General features: G+C 40.1%; 1 protein-coding gene across 1 annotated transcript; it reads right to left on the bottom strand.

The window, feature by feature from the left end:
* Positions 1 to 1,075: 1,075 nt before the first annotated feature.
* On the bottom strand, positions 1,076 to 16,805 carry LOC123980539 (FERM domain-containing protein 7). Its single transcript, XM_046064973.1, has 12 exons — positions 16,677 to 16,805; positions 9,517 to 9,621; positions 9,398 to 9,440; positions 6,262 to 6,340; positions 5,990 to 6,087; positions 4,979 to 5,093; positions 4,640 to 4,787; positions 4,107 to 4,202; positions 3,831 to 3,994; positions 3,152 to 3,220; positions 2,704 to 2,779; positions 1,076 to 2,457 (listed from the first exon to the last, which is right to left on the bottom strand). The coding sequence occupies exons 1-12, from the start codon at positions 16,803 to 16,805 to the stop codon at positions 1,231 to 1,233; spliced, it is 2,349 nt and encodes a 782-aa protein (XP_045920929.1). The 3' UTR covers positions 1,076 to 1,230.
* Positions 16,806 to 18,277: the final 1,472 nt, after the last annotated feature.

Here is an 18,277-nt window from a genome sequence, read left to right as displayed (position 1 = left end):
GGGGGGGGGGGGGGGGGGGGGGTGTACAATGAAAGATGTAAGATTATACAGAAATGTACTCTCTTTTTTTTGTAGCGGGACTTAGAGTTTTATGAATAAATATTTAAGTTTGATTGAGAAACATGTTTCAACTGTTTCTTTTCACTACTCTTATTTTTTTTCTCAAGGACAAATCATGGCAATGAGGCACATGTACTGAGCAAAGTAGTTTTCGTTCAATAGTTATCAGTGCACATGTATTAAAATTTCATTAGTGACAAATTTTGGGGTATGAATAGTTTCTGACAATCTTTGCTTTAATTTAGATTTCTGTTACCACATTGTGTCTTAAATAATTCTAAAAAATAATCTGAGTGCTTTGTTGAAATTACCCAATAATTTTAAACAATTGTAATAATACCAGGAAAAAGGTATTATTCATTTATTATTAAGTCACATTTATTGTTTTCGTCCTTTTATAATCATTTATTGGCAAATGCAGTTGTGTTATATGAAGCAAAAAATTCTTTGTTCACACTTCTCTACTGATTCACAAAAATCATTCATATAAAATAACAAACCCAGCTACGTCACCCAAAAATCCAGTAATCTTTACCAAATCCATCTAAACACAGCAACAGAACACACAAGACTTCATATTAAAGTCCAAAACCATTTCTTTCTTGCCCTGTGCATTTTGGCTTAGAGAATGCTGCATAACACCATAAGTTTCTTCAGGCTGTTGCTTCACAAAGCAGGAGCAATTGGCCAGAAGAAGAAAATAAAGACACATTAACACCGGACTCCTACGCACAGCCACGCTGCTATTGACCTAAAAATGCTGTTTCTCCTTGGCTTTGCAAAAGCCGGGTTAGTTGATACATCTGAGGCTTGTACAGCTTGTTTGACCTTGGGTGGTCCGCTAGGAGGGGTACATAGGTATGATTTTAGATGTATTAACAATCCTCAAAATTGTACCCATAATGTGGCTACTAAAGAGCAGCTGGTGTTTTCAGAAGTTGAGGTTTTCGCTAAAAGGCAAAAAGAGTACATTTAATCTGCCAGAACACTTTAAAGACAAGACACTTCTCATACACACAGTATGAAGCCATCACATTTATTACAATAGTCCTGTTTTATCTACAGTCTGTGTTTTTGTGCGATTGTGTTTTTTTTATTATTTTTTTTAAACCATCCCGCCAGTTTTCAGTGTGATCATATCATGAACCTTTGCACAGTTTGCATGTGTGTCTACAGAGTTACTTCAGTAATCTTCGCAGCACCTTTAGTCTTGTCTCCTCCTAAGTTTTCTTTCTTCTCGTCTTCGCCCTTCTGCTCCTTGTTTGCTCTCTCCATCGCATCACTTTCCGCCTCCTCTTTCTCCTCCGCCTCTTCCTCCTCATCCAGTTGGAGGCTTCCAGAAGAAAACCTCATTCTGGCTAGTCCGGCGGATCGTACCATTTTCCCCAGCGGGGGTGGTGGGCAGTAATACGGATAGAAAACCTCTGGGTCTGAATCGCTGTAGCTTCCCGTGGTGCCTCCAATCATGCATAGCGAGGCGGGTCGTTCAGGCAGAGGGGAGGAGTTTAGTGGGAGGTAGGTGGGTCTGGAGGGGCGTGTCAGATGGGGGTAGTAACCAAGGGGACGAAACTCAGATGCAGGGTTAAAGGCGGGGTTAGAACTTCTTGAGAGGTGAAACTTAACATCTGGTTGGCTAGCCACGCGGCGAGGCAGTCCCGGCAGGAAGTTGGAGTCGTCACTGTAATGCCCCGCCTCCGTATGTCCAACGCCCAAGAGCCTCGCTCCATTGCTTCCTGGCTGGTAAACCCTAGCCAATCCCAGTCCGCCTGAGCCGGAGGGGCGGAAGTTCCTCCTGATTGGCGAGTTGGACGGTGAACCATGGCTTAGCGGATAGAAAGATGATCGCGATAGGCCATCCATTGTTACGTAATCCTGCCTTCTTGCCTGCGGGAAACGCTCCAGTGAGGAAACAGCAACATAGTCCGACAAGTAGGGGTGACGGTTAAAAGGTGAGGAACCAGCTAATGGGAATGTTGGGAGGATAGGGTGATACTGGTACGCAGGACTATTTGGGTAGAGAAGAACCAACTGCTGAGGGGCATCCGGGTGTGGCTGGGGATTGGGCCGACGCCGTGACCTGTTACCATAGACACCGGCTAGCCTTTGGGCTTGGCGCTGCGTCCCGATCCGCCCCCCCCTCACATCCTCCATTACAGATGTGGAGGCAGATCTTATCTTGGGCGAGAGGGACGATTGGTGTAGAGATGGAGAGAGGGGAGTGACTTGGGAGAGAGGGAGGCTCCTCTGGGTGACCTCGACAGATGACTGGCTGCGTTTAGCCCCTCCTCCACAGATTTCGATGTCGTCTACGTCTTGGTGATGTGGGTCCAACTCATCCTGACTGCGGGCTGCCAAAGCATGACTTGACCGAGTCAAAGGGTGGGAGTGCTCGTACAACTGAGGAGGGTAGGACATAAAACGTTAGACCTTCCTAACGATTATTTTCATTATCAATTAAGCTGCATATATTTGGCATTCTTGCTTGAAAAATTACTTACGATTATCAAAATAGTTCACTTTCTGTTCATCACCTTATAGACTAATCAACTAATTAATGCAGCTCTACTAGTTATGTGAAAGCAAGCTATCTGCATCAATGTTTTTCCTACTCTGTGAATGTTAGTTTTCATTAGTTTTCTTTACTTGTTTGGAGACATCCGTGAGGAGATCAGGTGAAGAACGACAGTGTCTGGGATCGAAGTCTGACTGACAGTAAGTCCTGGATGACAAGTGATGAGACATAAAGAAAAGATGATAAATAGAGACGATAAGAAATCACTTCTCTCTTTCGTTAGCTTGTATTTGATATTTTTTCCAAATTGTTCATCTGTTATCAGGGTGCTTTTGCTTTGACCCTTAACCTACACAAGACCTTGGTTAAGTTGACTGTTAGCTAAATGTGTAAAATACACAGTAAATTCACACAACAAGAGAAAAGAAATAAGAATAACAAAATTAACTATTTAGGATCCTGTTGGGGTTTGGCATCCCACCACAGTTCAAAAACATTGAAAATAAATGCCTTTATTGGTGGTTTCTTTGTTTTGGAGGTAAATTGAAGACTTTTTTTGTTTGCTTCATTTACTCTCACCTCTCAAAGTGCGAAGGCTTCTTCTCCCCTGATCCCATACACTCCAGCAGCTGTTTCTGGGTCCGCCCGCTACCACACAAAATAACACATTAAATACAAACATTACACATGAAATAGTCATTATAACCATTATCTTCAAGGATACAGCAGTGTCTAAGAGCAATATACAAAGCTCTTCCCAAAATTAAATGAAATTCTGAAACAGTGAAATGCAAAACTTCAGTTTTTCCAAATGCATTCTGGTAACACCTCCTAAACAACAAAAAGCAGTGTAAAAGGTTGTTCTTTGTCTTGCAACCTGCATAGATGACCCATCTCTAAATCAGGGTCAGACCCTTAAAGGGTTGACCAAGCAGGCATGTTTGGATTGACTTTAGATGGTTAGAGGAAGGTTCATATTTAGTCATCAGTTTAGATCTTTCCCTGAGGATAGGTAATCCACCTCAGTGTTTGGGCGTTAGAAAATTCTTGAGGTCTCAATTCAAAATGAACACCAAGTTAATTGTAGGTCTCTGAAAAGACCCAAAGAGACTGGTGCCACAACCTGAGCATTTCTTTGTTTGAGAGAACAAAACTAGATGTGTAACCACACTTGAAAACAAACATAGAAACAAATGTGACAGAAAAAGGAGAAAATTGGAAAAATAATTGGAGCTTTGGTAAGAGATATAATATTTACCTGTATCTAAAGCTGGAGCCCTTACTGGACAGCAGTGTTTTGTGTATTGTCTTCGGTTCCTCTGCCAGTCTGAAGAAGGCATGGTACTCCACGCACGTCTTCCAGAAGGACTTGCATACATCCCGACTGGTCATGGAGAACTCTAGTGTGTCCTTACACGACGGCTGGATGGACATCACACAACACGTACATTATGTAAATATGTGTAAATAAATGCAGCCACCCAAACACGGAGTTTTAAAACAAACAGAGGATTAAGCCAGGTCAGGTCCTCACCCCAACTTTGTCGTGTAGTTTAATGAGGAAATGTTTTCGCTTGAAGCTCAGCTTTCGGATCTTCGCCCAGCTAAACGTGTTGATTTTGGTGTTTCCCTAGAAAGCACAGAAGATTAATGCGTGTTGTTCAGTGCAAGACGACAGTCTATAAAGATATAACATGTTGATGTTAAGGTGTAACATTTAGTGTTTTACAATGTTAGTCTCTTGCTTTAGATGTACCTATGTATGTGGAAAGTTTTGTCCTGTTGGTGGCTAAAAAAAAAGTCAAGGGGATTACCAAAGGATTCATCCTCTGGAGACCCTGAATGTCTGTGCCAAATTTTCATGGCAACCCATCCAAAATTTGTTGAGAAATTTCACTCTGGACCAACAAACTAACCCTGCCATCCCTAGAGCCGAGCTGCTAATGTGGCTAAAAACAGCCCCCCCTGTAGGCAGAGTAGTGGCATGACAGCAAGCACTTTCAGCTACCAGCTTTATGGAAGGTTAATCCGTGTGAAGGTGTGTTGTTTAGACTAACAGCCACATACCTGAAAGACAAGTACTCCAGAGTGCGTGACAGCCAGGTTGATCCTCATTCCCTCCCCGTCATGGGCGGGGTGAGGCCTGATACCGTACATGTCCAGCTTCCTTGCCACCTCCAGCAGGTGGATATCAGAGTCTGCTGGAGACGCACCTCTACAGAAAGCGAGAGAGAAGAGACTGAATGAAAAGTGCAGGTTATATTTACCAACACATTTTAACCATGAATGACCTTAGGTGTGATTAAGTTGTGATGTCTTTGCAACATGTTGAATCCCTTTTGGTGTGGAAAAACATCCACACAGCTGTCCATACACCACAGTCAGCAATAAGTTTTTGTTGTGTACCTGTGTTTCTTGTGAAACTTGATGATCTTGTGGTCTAGGTATTCCTGGTTGGGGACATACTGCTTCATCTCTAAATGGTGACAGTCGAGCTCTTCGTCATAGTCCCCTAGCTCTGCTGCAACACAAACACACACATTAAAACATGCTTGGAAAAATAGTGTTTACGTATAAATAAATCAGTACAGTCACAGGGTATGTTTGTAAGAAGTCTTTCTTTTCTCTAACTTTGTGTTTCCAAATATCTTTATTTGGATGAAACACACGTTTTTAATGCTCAATAACAGTGGTGAATGAAGTATTAATATATTGCCACACTGAAAATAAGTATTATAAGTCCGGCATTCAAAACCGTGTCTATCCTGTGGGAACCACGTAGCTTTAACAAGTCAACTTTTCATGAGCTCAGAGAAACAGCCTGTTTTCAGCTTTGCTAAGATGCTCTTTCCAGCTGATTTATCTAACTTAAAGTAGGCAACGTTGGAGAACTAGAGACAGCTACATTTTGAGAGTAGCCAACCAAAGAAATTCCAGCCCATCCCTTGAGGCCTTCCTCCAAAGCCACTCCCCCCAAAACATGGACGCAGGTAGGTAGAACAGCTAATCATTTAATTCAAATGAAATACTCAGGCTAATTAAGTGCTTATATTACAGTCCAATGACAGCCACAAACAGGCTACTGGTTTTTTTTCATTCTTGTGTCACAGCATTGCATTTGAAAATTGATTGTAATCTGAAATGTAACTAAAGCTGTCAGACAAATGTAGTGAAGTAAAAAGTACCTCTGAGATTTGGTGGAGTAGAAGTATAAAGTTGCATAAAATAGAAATATTCAGGTAAAGTACAGGTACCTTGAATCTGTACTTAAGTACACCACTTAATTAACTGTACTTAGTTACATTCCACCACTGTCAGTAATACATATAATAAACAGTATATAAATTCAATTATGTCTGCTGGCTTGGATTTACTTCTTTATGACAACTTTGAGTATGTCTGTATTTTAATGCTTACACTGCAGTATGTGAGAGACGAGCAGGGCGGCGCTGTTGTCATGACAGGTCAAACTGCCGTTAGACAAGTCCTGTTTTATCTGTAAGGCAAAAAGATACCTACACACACACACATATAATAAGAACATCTATAATTCATTGATTTCATGTGTTAGGAGGTGAGATGTGATAAGAGAGATAAGAGGTAAATAAATATCTCATCATCTTGAGACAACAGTGGATACAGTTTGGATATATGACAAAGATCCAAAGATGTCTAACAAACATAGTTACCTGGTGAGGCCTCTCTTTAGTTGTCCGGGATCTGGTGGGAAGAACTTTACTATAAACCTGAAGAACAGATCGTTGGTGTCTGGAAAAAAAGAAAAGGAACGTTAAAGATACAGAAGCAGAGACTTGTTTTTCTACTGCAAGTGCGAAATTAGCAGAAGGTTTGATCAGTGGTGAAAAGTATATTTATTTAAGTACTGTACTTATTCTATTACAACTTTGAGGTACTTGTACTTTTGTACTATTTTACTACTTTATCAACTTATTGAATATGATGCATTATTATAGATTAAAGATTATGTTGCTGATTATACTGGCTCAGCCCCCCACCCCCCCCTTGTCTGTCGATGTGGGTGTGTTTTGGGGCGAGGTAGTGACACCTATCTTCTCATCAACACCTGGTATGTAAGACTCAAGGCCTCCTGTGATTGGCGCTAGATTATTCAGTACCTAACCACAGTAGAGTACATCAGGCCAAGTATAGGTTCTAGTGTTTCTAGTTTTGTTGTTTGCTAGAAACCTTCATTGTGTTTTTCTCTTTAAGATTCTTGTGTTGTCTGCTGGAGTTTTCACTTTGCCTATATCGCCATATGCTACTTTGGAAACCGGATCTCTTCAGCTCCAACCTGCCTGCCCCTTACTCTAGCCAAGCCTTACCCAGCCTTCATCATCTTTGCACCTTTTGTTAAGTAATGAAGCCTGTAAAAGTTGGTCTGTCTCTTGTGCTTTGTGTCTGCGCTTGGGTCACCCACACAAGCCTTAACAGGAGGTATAGGAAGCTCTGCTGGGATTTACATGAGGTCATCATGTTCTTAGAAGAATGATTATGTTGTAGTTTGCCCTGCAACAAAACTAACAGGAGAGCCTCTGAAGTCCCTAAAATATATTTTATTGTCTTATCACCATGTGTGCAGAGATTTCAGAACGAGGATTGTCCTTGAGCCATACTTCTGGTTACAAAGGTCACCGAGAGTCACTCGTAGGGATCCTTTCCATGATGATGTCAGACACCTGGTATAACCGTCTGAGCCCGTCAGTGGCTTAAAGAAGCACTTTTTGTCGACATAATTTTGACGAGCGCAATTCCCTCGAAGGAATACTTTGCAGCTACTGCAGCCGGTTTGCAGCTGTGGCTGAAGCCATCTACTACACTGATTCCAAAATGTTTTTAGGATCCATAACTATGTTTTCAGTGGTGGATAAAAACCTCACATAATGAACCGTTATGTTTGTATTACCTTAGAATGAGCCATTTCTATCTACATACACCGCGGGACCCCTCACCATGTTGCAACACCATGTTTCTACAATGCACAAACTGGCTTGGAAAGGGAGAGCTGAGCGGTGACTGCATTCATGTGGTGTCGAAATAATCAGAATCCTTTTTTTCCTCCTTCAATCTTTTTTGCAAAAAGAGAAATAAAGTGTACATGGGACATAAAGAAGAATACAGAAACTATGATTTGTGCAAAATCACATATTTTTTATACATATTTGCAAACATGTAATTTGTAATATGGTTATAATGGTTCATTTGCTGTCCATGAACTAGATGTCTGCGTATTGTTTATACGCTCTGATAATACTAATCTGACACATCTTTGTAGTAGCGTCCATGTTGATTCCACAGTCTGACTTGAGAGCACATGAACACATACCGAAGTCGGACGGACGACTTCACAACTCGGGAAATGGGACCATCTGAGGAGCATGAGAATGCACTGTGAGCAGCTGGTTGTGATTCGCAACCCTCACCACTAGATGCCACTAAAACTTACACAACTTTCTCCAACTAAATGAAAACAAGACTGAAGTAATATTATTTGGTTCCCCAAACTCAATTGAGGAATTATCAAAAATTCTGGGCCCCCTGTCAATTAATGTACAACCCTTTGCTAGGAACTTAGGGGTTATCTTTGATTTATCATTAAAATTTGACAAACATATAAACTCTGTTGTTAAAGGTTCATTTAAGGACCATAGCAAAACTTAAATCCATTCTCTCTGTAAAGGACCTTGAAACTGTCTTGCATGCACTTATATCATCTCGAATTGATTACTTCAGTTACTTGTACTCAATGTGACATCTCAGTGACATCTGTCACTCATCTTTATCACGCTTGCAGCTTGTTCAAAATGCAGCTGCTAGATTGTTAACTGGTACAAGGAAGAGGGACCATATATCCCCAATATTGGCTGCTCTTCACTGGTTACAGTCAAATATATATATCGATTTTAAGGTGCTGTTAATTGTTTTTAAGGCGTTACATGGACTGGCCCAATCTTATATTTCAGAACTCCTAATATTTCATCACTCCTCCAGACCCCTCAGATCATCAAACCAATCGCTCTTAGCCATCCCACAGTCTCGTATGAAAACAAAGGGTGCCCGTGCCTTTTCAGTGGTGGCCCCAAGACTGTGGAATAATTTACCCCTGATTATTAGATCACCCCCCACTATCCACACTTTTAAGTCTCGACTTAAAACACATTTTTATTCTTTGGCGTTTGAGTCTGTTTAGTGGCATCTGTGCTTGTGTCTTTATTTATCTATTTTGTATCTAAATTTGTTGTTTTTCTATCTTATTGCTGTATGTTATTAATTGTTTGGCCTGTTTTAATTTATCTGGTTATATTTTTTATGTCTTCTTCTTCTGTATAACTTGTCCAGCACTTTTAAATGTGCTTTATAAATAAACTTGGCTTGACTTGACACTGAAACTTTAAGTAATGGATGTGAGTACTTCTTCCAGAGAGAAGAATTATGCTTCAAGTAGAAGATGCAGAGAAAATGGAATTGGTTTGTTTCCCCTAGACTCTGCTGTGGTTTCTATTCTGCTGGATTTTGCTCCTGCACCACTAATGAAAGACAACGACAGCAACAATACAGTTATTTTTCACATTACCAACGTCACACCCTCTACTTGCATTTTAGCTTGTAGAGAATCATTACACATTGTCTCACATTTCTGTTGAGACCCTTGACCATAAACCTGTTAGTGACATATCACTATGTCCCACTTTCTGTCTTAAGTACCTGGTAAGAGTTTATCCTGGTTTCTGAAACTAAAATATGATGTTTACATGTTTACTTGATCATAACTGGAGTGCATGTAAAAGTGAAGTGCCTGTGACTTACATTTAATCTGTTTAGCCAGCGGCTTCAGCAGCTCTAACCACACCTGCAACAGAAATGTGTTACATGGCAAAGAAATTAAAATATTCTTTGTGCGTGTACATGTGTTAAATCTTTCTTACGTAGTTGCCGCTGTGGTGTCTGAATTCCAGTCCAAAGTACTCTTTCTCCAGCAGTTTCAGATGGCCACACACTTTGTTGAAGAAGTCGCCGCCTAAAACCTTTTGCTGAGAAAGAGAGAGAATTAAAGTGGTAGTAAGAGAGTGTGAGGGATTTTTTAATTGGATTTTTTAATTGAGACGCTCTTAAAACTCGAGTCCATGGACTCTCAGGGGACCCCAGCTCAATTTCTCTGTTACTTAGTTCATGAGAACTTTGCATATTGCAAAGTTGTATAATGCTGCATTCACTGTTATGGGTCATATAAACTGGAGGTCTGTTGTTTTCAAAGTGAACTGAAAGTCCTCCAGTGTTGAGGTAACATTTGACTCCTGCCCACAAGGCAGGTGAGAAAAGCTAATGATGTTTTGGTTTTAACAAGTCAAATAGGTGCTTTGTTACACACATGTTGGGCTACACTTCTTTCCAATAAAGATTTAATTGTGAAAAAACAAGAACTTGTTGCGCACTTTCCCACTGGCCCGTGAATGCAGGATAATACAAAAGGATAATAAACAAAAATATTTAAAGCTTAAATTCCATGTTGATCTGTTATCTATTTTCTGAAGCCTAACTGCTACTGGATTTATTAGGTTATTATTTGAGTTTTAAAATCTGACATTTATATATTAGCTACTATTTTACGGGTTTTTTTTCACTTTAGTACTTTTAAGTACATGTTGCTGATAATACTTAGATAATTTTACTTAAGTTAGGTTAGGTATGCAATTCTAATCCAAGACTGTGTTTTATTAAATTCAGCGAATATCTCAACGGTGTGGGGGATATTTTCTTGGCGCCTTATTACCAACTGAGCATCGTTTAAACGCTCCAGCCTACTTGAGTATTGCTGCTGACCATGTCCATCCCTTTATGACCACAGTGGACCCATCTTCTGATGGCTACTTCCAGCAGGATAATGCACCATGTCACTTTCACTGTACTGCAGTGGCCTCCACAGTCACCAGGTCTCAATCCAATAGAGCACCTTTAGGATGTGGTGGGACGGGATATTTGCATCAGTGTATGATGCTATCATTTCAATATGGACCAAAGTCTCTAAGGAACGTGTCTAACACCTTGTTGAAAGTATGCCACAAAGAATTAAGGCAGTTCTGAAGGCAAAAGGGGGTCCAACCCGGTACTAGCAAGGTGTACCTAATAAAGTGGCCGGTGAGCGTATGTTTCAGTTTATCATGATGTTAGCATAATGTAATCAGTCTGTATATTCCTTGTACTTTGTCGTGTTAGACACTTGCTATAAAGACCCACTAAGGTAGATCTAAGTAACATTTACATTGATTTCAGTCCAATAAAATGTAGGACGGATGTGCACTCAAGAACCTTTCATTGTGTCCTCCTCAAACTTCTCCTCTTATTGCCTCCTCTCCTGTTCTTTTTTCTTTCCCTCTTCTTCCCTCATTTTCTTTCTCATCTCTCTAATTACCGAGATGTGCATTGTTCCCTTAACTGCAGCAACACAATTGTTTGTTTTTTTTAGTGTTTGCTGTCTGCTAGCCAGTGTTTAGCACCCCGACAAGGGTCACTGGACGTCCCTCATTAACTTGTCATGAGAAAGAGCGAGAGGGAGGAAGAGGAGGGACAGAGCAGCTGTAAGCGATTATGAAGAGAACACAGGCCTAACCGATGATTACTGGAAACAAATGGCCGCCCCCAGAACAACAGAAGAGTTTCAATAGAGCAGAATAGAGTAAAACTGAGTGGAATTAAACTTTATTGTCCAATCTGCTGGCTGGAAATTCATCCGTGAGACATATAATGTAAAATGTAGGAAAATATGATGTCCTTTCAAACAAATGTCATGACATGCCTGAAATATATATATAATTATTTCAATTTTATTTGTCAAAACATCCTGTTAATTAATACCGTTTCATTTTATTCTTTTAATTAAAGGGGAAATCCATCAATTTTACACATCAGAGTCTGTTTGCAGGTGTTGGTGAATACTACTGCATATGTAAAATAAGTTGTTTAAAGCCTTTATTGTCTCCAGAGGGAGCTGTGTGAAGTCTGATAAACTGCCTCAAGTAAAAACACTTGAGTCATGTGAGTTGCTGAAGACTACAACTTTAAAAATGAAAGGAAATCTGTCGGTGTGGTTAGAAAGAAGTGAGCTTACCAAACCTCTGTAGCCAGAGGCTCACTGCTTCATTAGCTGCTGCTAGCATAACACAGCTTAATCTCTGACTGAACAACTTGTATGGTCAAGACCCCTTGGCGTCAGTTTGTAACTGGGAAGCCAGGGCATTTATGAACCCTAAAAGCAGGTGTAGCGTATAAATAACAGAAAAGTCCAACTAAGGAAGTGGTTGGGGTAGACAGGTGGGTCACAAACCAGACTTTCACCAAGGAGACTGGTGTTTGTCTTCCTTCTGAAACAAAACCTCAACATTGATTGTTTTTATTTACCGTAAAACTTCAGCTAATAGCCGATTCCCAAATAGCTGCCTACCCCGTTTACTGGCCTGGTGAGGGAACCCATTTTGATTAAACGCCTGGTCTGGTTTTTAAAGAAGACCTTTGGATGTGTAAAACCTCTTCAAACCCGCCGGGTCGCCTGCTTTAGCTGCTTCTAAGCTGCTTTGATCGTTAATACAAATATTAATGTTTAAATGTAAGATCAATATCAATATGGATATGCCACATACCATTATATCAGTTAGATTCTCTGTAATTCAATCGTTCAGTTCATTTAAGGGAAACCACGAGCCCCAAAGTCTAATTCTTATAGATTTACCAGTGTAACCGACACGGTACAAGAGATGAAAAAAAATTAAATAAGTGCCGACTCCCGTTACGTGTGAGGCGCAGGTTAAGTATGAATGTGTCCATTGAAATCTAACTGAAAGTTGCATTTTTATTGTTGCTAACTTGACTGCGGAGCCCTACACGTCAAAAAACGACACTAAAGGGGTACCCTGGGTGTTACCAAGCGACGACAAGGGTCTTGACCAACTGACCATACAGGGCTGGACTGGTAATATGGCATAAATGCCCGGTGGGCCAACGCACCTTTGGGGCTGGTGTAATGTAAATTATTTATTTATGTAACTGTTAAATAGTAACTGTTAATTGTATAAATGATCGGCCCACAACGCACGGACAGCGGCCCATTGGGTAATTTTCTATACTGACACTGGGCCGGCCCAATTACATCTCTTACTAGCCCCCACCCCCTCTGCTCTCTGTTTCTTGTGTTACGGCCCCCACCAAAAAATCTTCAGATGGCTGCCGCCAAATGCGCGAAAACAACCGATATGTTTGTTACCGTTGCTGCAGTAGCTTCAACATCAACATCAGCAGGCATAGACACTTGAAGGAGTAAAGGAGAGCCATGGCCTCTGGCAGGCAGAGGAGGAGGCTTGTGTTAGCGAGTGACAAAGTGACAGGGCCGTGGGAGAGAGAGAGAGAGCAGGAGGAGAGTGGAGGTGAAGGGGTAAGCATGGAGCAGCTCAACCTGTAGGAAGGGAGGGTCATTTACACTGGGGACGCTGGGGACAGGTACCCCCCACTTTTTGAAAGCATTTGTTAAAAATGTTCAGAAAAATATCTTGCTCCAAGAAATATTAATTAACAAATAAAAATGCTATGAGAAAGGTTTATTTGCACAATAAGTCTGCAATGCAATGGAAACCTCTGCGTTCAAAAAAAGTAACTTAAGCTAAAAAGAAATAATAAGCTACTGATTAATGCATTATATTCGATTACATTTTTATATTCTGAATTGTCACCTACCACCTGAATTTTGTGCTTCCCATATAAATAAAGACATCTCCACCATAAATTGGTGCAGAAAATGTCTCCAGAATGCAGGGAGGACGCCCAGACCCCCCCCCCCCCCCCCCCCCCCCCCCATCAAATATTTCATCAATAAATATTTTTTCAAAATAGAAGGCCTATTAAAAAATATTCTTGTCTTGTTGTCATAGTGCAATGTCACATCTCATGGGCTAAGTGTTTCATCAACACCCCTAATCTCAGGAGGGTGTATATGTGATGGGTGTCTGACCAATTTTGGTTGGCTGCCTGGGCCAAAAATACCACGGCTGATTTTTTGTCCCAGTCCAGCCCTGCGTCCATATGTGAGAGTTGGGAGTGAGACCGAACTGTCTGCTGTTGAGTTGCATTGTGGGTAATGTAGGCGCCTGCATTGCTGTATGCCGCCGCAGCAGCGTCTTTTTTTAATAACTGGGTGATGCCACAGGCAGAAATGTCGAATTCCACACGGTTTTGTATTAACACAACTTTAGTTTACTTTTCCTTAAACAATAACAAGCACTAGGCATGGTTCCATAAAATAAATCTGACACTACATTTTACTTGAGTCCCTTTATTCATTCCTGTATCTACTCTGTGTCTGTCTACCATTCCCACTGTCTGATCATTAATTGGGGTTTTGCCCCCCAGGTTAGACGATTGGAGTCTCACACACACACACACACACACACACACATACACACATACACACACACACACACACACACACTGAGTACCAACTTGAAATCTATTTTTATGATTTTGTGTCTGTCACACACTTATCTCCTCTTTTTACCAGATACACTATATTTATCACAGAGTGGGTAGTCTATTTTTCCCCTCGTTCATCCATCCATTCATCCCCTTTCTTTCTTTTATTGTTTCTTTCTTCACCTCTCTTCTCCTCCTCCTCCCTCTCCTCCTCTAAAGATGCTACTAATGCCCCTGAGGGCCGCTTGGAAACCGTCAGAGAAAGCATGGGCGTGGAAAATGGAGCTACTTTGCTAACACAATACCCCAAGCCAAACACACGCAGTGAAAGTCTCTTTTTAGATTGCATTGCTGCCTTGCAGGCGACGTCACCATGTTGAAAACGCGGCCCGTTTGCTTTTCTGGAGCTGGACTGTGGACCACATGACCGTTCATAGACAGCAGAGTGTTTACGTTTCACATCCAGCTGTTTACACTTCACACAGCTGTTTGACAGCCAAACACCTGTAACTGTTTGGATTTGTAACACATATTTTCTTAGTATTTGTCTGATTCAGTCAATCTATTTTAAGATATTTAATTTCCAATATTTACGTCCACCCCGAATCTGTTCACGCCTCTGTTGGACACAATAACATGAACACCTGTCCTGTACGATCTATCCAGTATAAAAAAAGTAGATATAAAAATTAAGTAGAGTTATAGATTATAATGCTGTTTAACCATTGTGTAAATGAAGCATTGATTCAACGCTTGTAGTGTTGTCATATTGGAATGCATTTAATCCCAATAAGTGTTTTTATGAATGACTGAATACTGATCAATCTCCACCAGAACACCGTTTAAAATTTTGGCATAATATTTCAGGGGCCAGCGAGAAAGTCTGACATTCATGATTACTGCTAAAGAAAACTTGTTTCACAAGCTTTTTAAGTTAGTAAAGAGCTTTGCAAGTTTAAATATTGATCATCGTTCATAAAGGTTTACATTCTGGTTTTTGTTGTTTTGTTTTGTTTGTCCCTGTCACATATTACACATTAGAGCAGGATGTCCTGTCTTGCATCCATACATGCTGCGGCTGTAACGATTATTTTCATTATCAATTAATCTGCAGATTGTTTTTCTACAAAATTGTGAAACATACCTATCACAGTTTGATATAATTGCTTGTTTTGTCTGACCGGCACAGCTAAAACCAAATATATATATTTAGTGTTACGTAATATAAGACAAAGAAAAGCAGCAAAAATAAACATTTGAAAAGCTGGAACATTTTTCCACTTTTGCTTGAAATGACTACTGATTAATTTATTATAAAAACTGATTATTCAACTAATCATTGCACTTCCAGATTCACAACACTTTAGCCTCAGTTTCTCAGTCTAGTCTGTCTCTATCTGTCTCTATTGTGCAATAAAGACAACAACACTGTGGGGACATATTTTAGGGTAGCAGCAGCCCAAATGTTTGCAGGTAGCAGGAAGGCCCAGACCTGAACTATGTCTCCTGATGGAGGGGCAGCCTAGAGATATGAGATGTTGGTGACTGTGATGTTGCTGGTTTGAAGTCATGTAGATAGTTTAAGACCATCTGTGTCCATGTGGAAGAAATCCAATGTTCAGGGGAAGAAATTCATATCGGGGTGGTGATGGTGCAGTGGATAAGACACATGCCTTTGGTGTGAGAGACCCAGGTTCTGTTCGCCACAGTGACATACACCATTGTGTCCCTAAGCAAGACACTTAACTCCCAGTTGCTCCAGAGGTGTGCTTTGGATAAAAGTGTTAGCTACATGAATAAATGTTATAAGTACTGCAGTTACATTGTTTTAATCCTATGTTACTATGTTACAAGTCCAACATTCAAAATCATACTAACATGTATTAGCGTCAAACATATGGAACAAATTTACTGCTTATGCAGAATGGCCCATTTCAGAATTATACATATTATAGATATGATATTATAGATATATAGATACATTAGTGATGCATTAATGTGTAAGAATCAATAATGTTAATTTCAACTACTGACGGGTAGTTTAATCCATAATCAAACATCATAATTTAGTTGATTTATATTTGATGTTAATAGTCAGAATCCACCAAGCAACTAGAAAATAATGTTGAGTGTAAAAATTACAACATTGTCTTCCGGAATATGTAGTGGAGTACAAGTAGGACCTCAACCACCTTGGGTAGGCCTGCAGTACTTGAGGAAATGTACTTAGTTAGCTACATTCCAACGCAGGTGCTGATTGTCTTATGAAATTATGCTGTAATATTAAATTAAATTCCACGTGCTTATGTATGACCGCTGGCGAGTTATAGTCTTAATATCGGATCCAAATCAGAATCCAGCCTGAACATGATGTGCAAACACTTTGCTGTCTCTTTTTCTACAGGATTGAGAGAAAATCTAAATCTATCTAAAGTAAGAACAGAATGAAAAAAACCCTACAACAAAAACACGGCGTGCTTTGTGAAAGCAGAACTCCTGCGTCAGAGAACAATTTGGGACATATTTTATAAATCATTAAAAATGCAATTGCAGCAAAAAAAATAAAAAATAAATATAAAAAAATCCGGTGTAAAAAAACAACAACAAATATTTCAAATATTGACAAACTTACCTCCACCTCGAACGTGCGCTCGCTGTCATCCAGGAAGATCACGCGCAACCGGAGTTTCGTCTCTTTGGAGACCAGGGACTTGGTCGTCAGGCTCCCGAGTCTCCGGGTCCGCCGCTGACGGTCCCCCATGTCTCTGTGTCTCTCTCAGGAGGAATGACAACAACGAGGACCGCAGCCATCCATCAAATCCACCGTCCTGAGCGTAAATCCCCAAGTCGCAGCAGCACAACGGCTTCACGCGCTCCTCCTCGTTACCACCATCTTCATCATCGTCGTCCTCTCCTCTCCTCCGAGGACCCGTGGCTGCCAACGGAGCGCGCGCTCTCCAGACGCGTGATGGCACGCTGACGTTGTTTCCAGTCACTGGTCTAGCCTCTCTATACTACAATACTATACTGCAGGGATGGAGGAAGTACTTTTTCCTGCGTTCAAAATAATGCTTCTGTACAGTAGTAGGCTACAAGTAAAAGTAATTATTATCATCATCATCATCATTATCATCATCATCACAATTGTCATTACCGATGCATTGATATCAGTAAGCAGCATGTCACCTTCAGTCTATTTGCCGTATTTCCACTTTATGCTACTTTTACTTCTACTCCACTATTTCAGAAGGAAATATTGTACTTTTTACTCCACTGCTGAATTACTTACTTTATGAGTAGACTTCTGGTCAGGTGTACATTAGTCAGAGCTGTGCATGGAATTCAAACACAGCACTAATTAGGACACATAGCCTAACTATTTTTACCAGTTAAACTACCAAACAGTATAATAAGTAGGCTAGGCCACTTATGCATTACTACATCAGCAGATACAAATCAATAACATAACACTGACTGGGTCAACTCTGCACAATGAGAAGGCTTCTTCAACTACATTTTTTCTGAGAACTTAAGTAAATGTTAAATGCAGCACTTTCACAATGTGGTGTTACTATTTTTATTAAAGTAGATCATCTTAATACTTAGTCTGCCACTTTATAAAAGATTGGGTAGTTTAAGTCCATAGGCCAGTATTATAACCCCACACTCCAAGTACAAGTGCCCTAAAATATTACTTATGCACAGTGCTTGAGTAAATGTAGTTAACTTAACAGTATACTGTGTTGATATGACACTAAATGTATACATTACAGTTGAATGAAATGTCATTATCAACACAATTTCACACAAAGCAACCAAGTCAAGTTAAACAATAAATAAAATGAAATAGAATTAAACATAGATAAATAGGTAGACCGTCTAAAACAGTGTGATTAAAAGAAGCATCAGTATTTTAATTACTGTATATCAGAATATTAAAGAATCTTTATTGCTTTATAATAATAGTCCTGTAAGAGCTTATACATCATGACTGTGACTTTATACAATAAGTGCTTTTAATTTGTAAAATATTGCTTTGATATCCAGGTATACAGTAGGTTTGTGTAGCACATTTTACCTTTAAAGAGCCAATCCAGACGTCTTTTCAGTCATATAAAAAATACTCTGCTCTGAATAATAACTGATGTTTTTCCTCACAAAAAGTTCAATAACAATATTAGAAACAGTTGAAAATCCAGAATCTTTAAAAACACAAAAATTAGTTTGATTTCA

The sequence above is a fragment of the Micropterus dolomieu genome, linkage group LG12 (assembly GCF_021292245.1).
Source record: "Micropterus dolomieu isolate WLL.071019.BEF.003 ecotype Adirondacks linkage group LG12, ASM2129224v1, whole genome shotgun sequence".
Taxonomy (NCBI): Eukaryota; Metazoa; Chordata; class Actinopteri; order Centrarchiformes; family Centrarchidae; genus Micropterus; species Micropterus dolomieu.
Note: the sequence above shows the minus strand (reverse complement) of the source record. Positions and strands in the feature narration are given on the sequence as shown.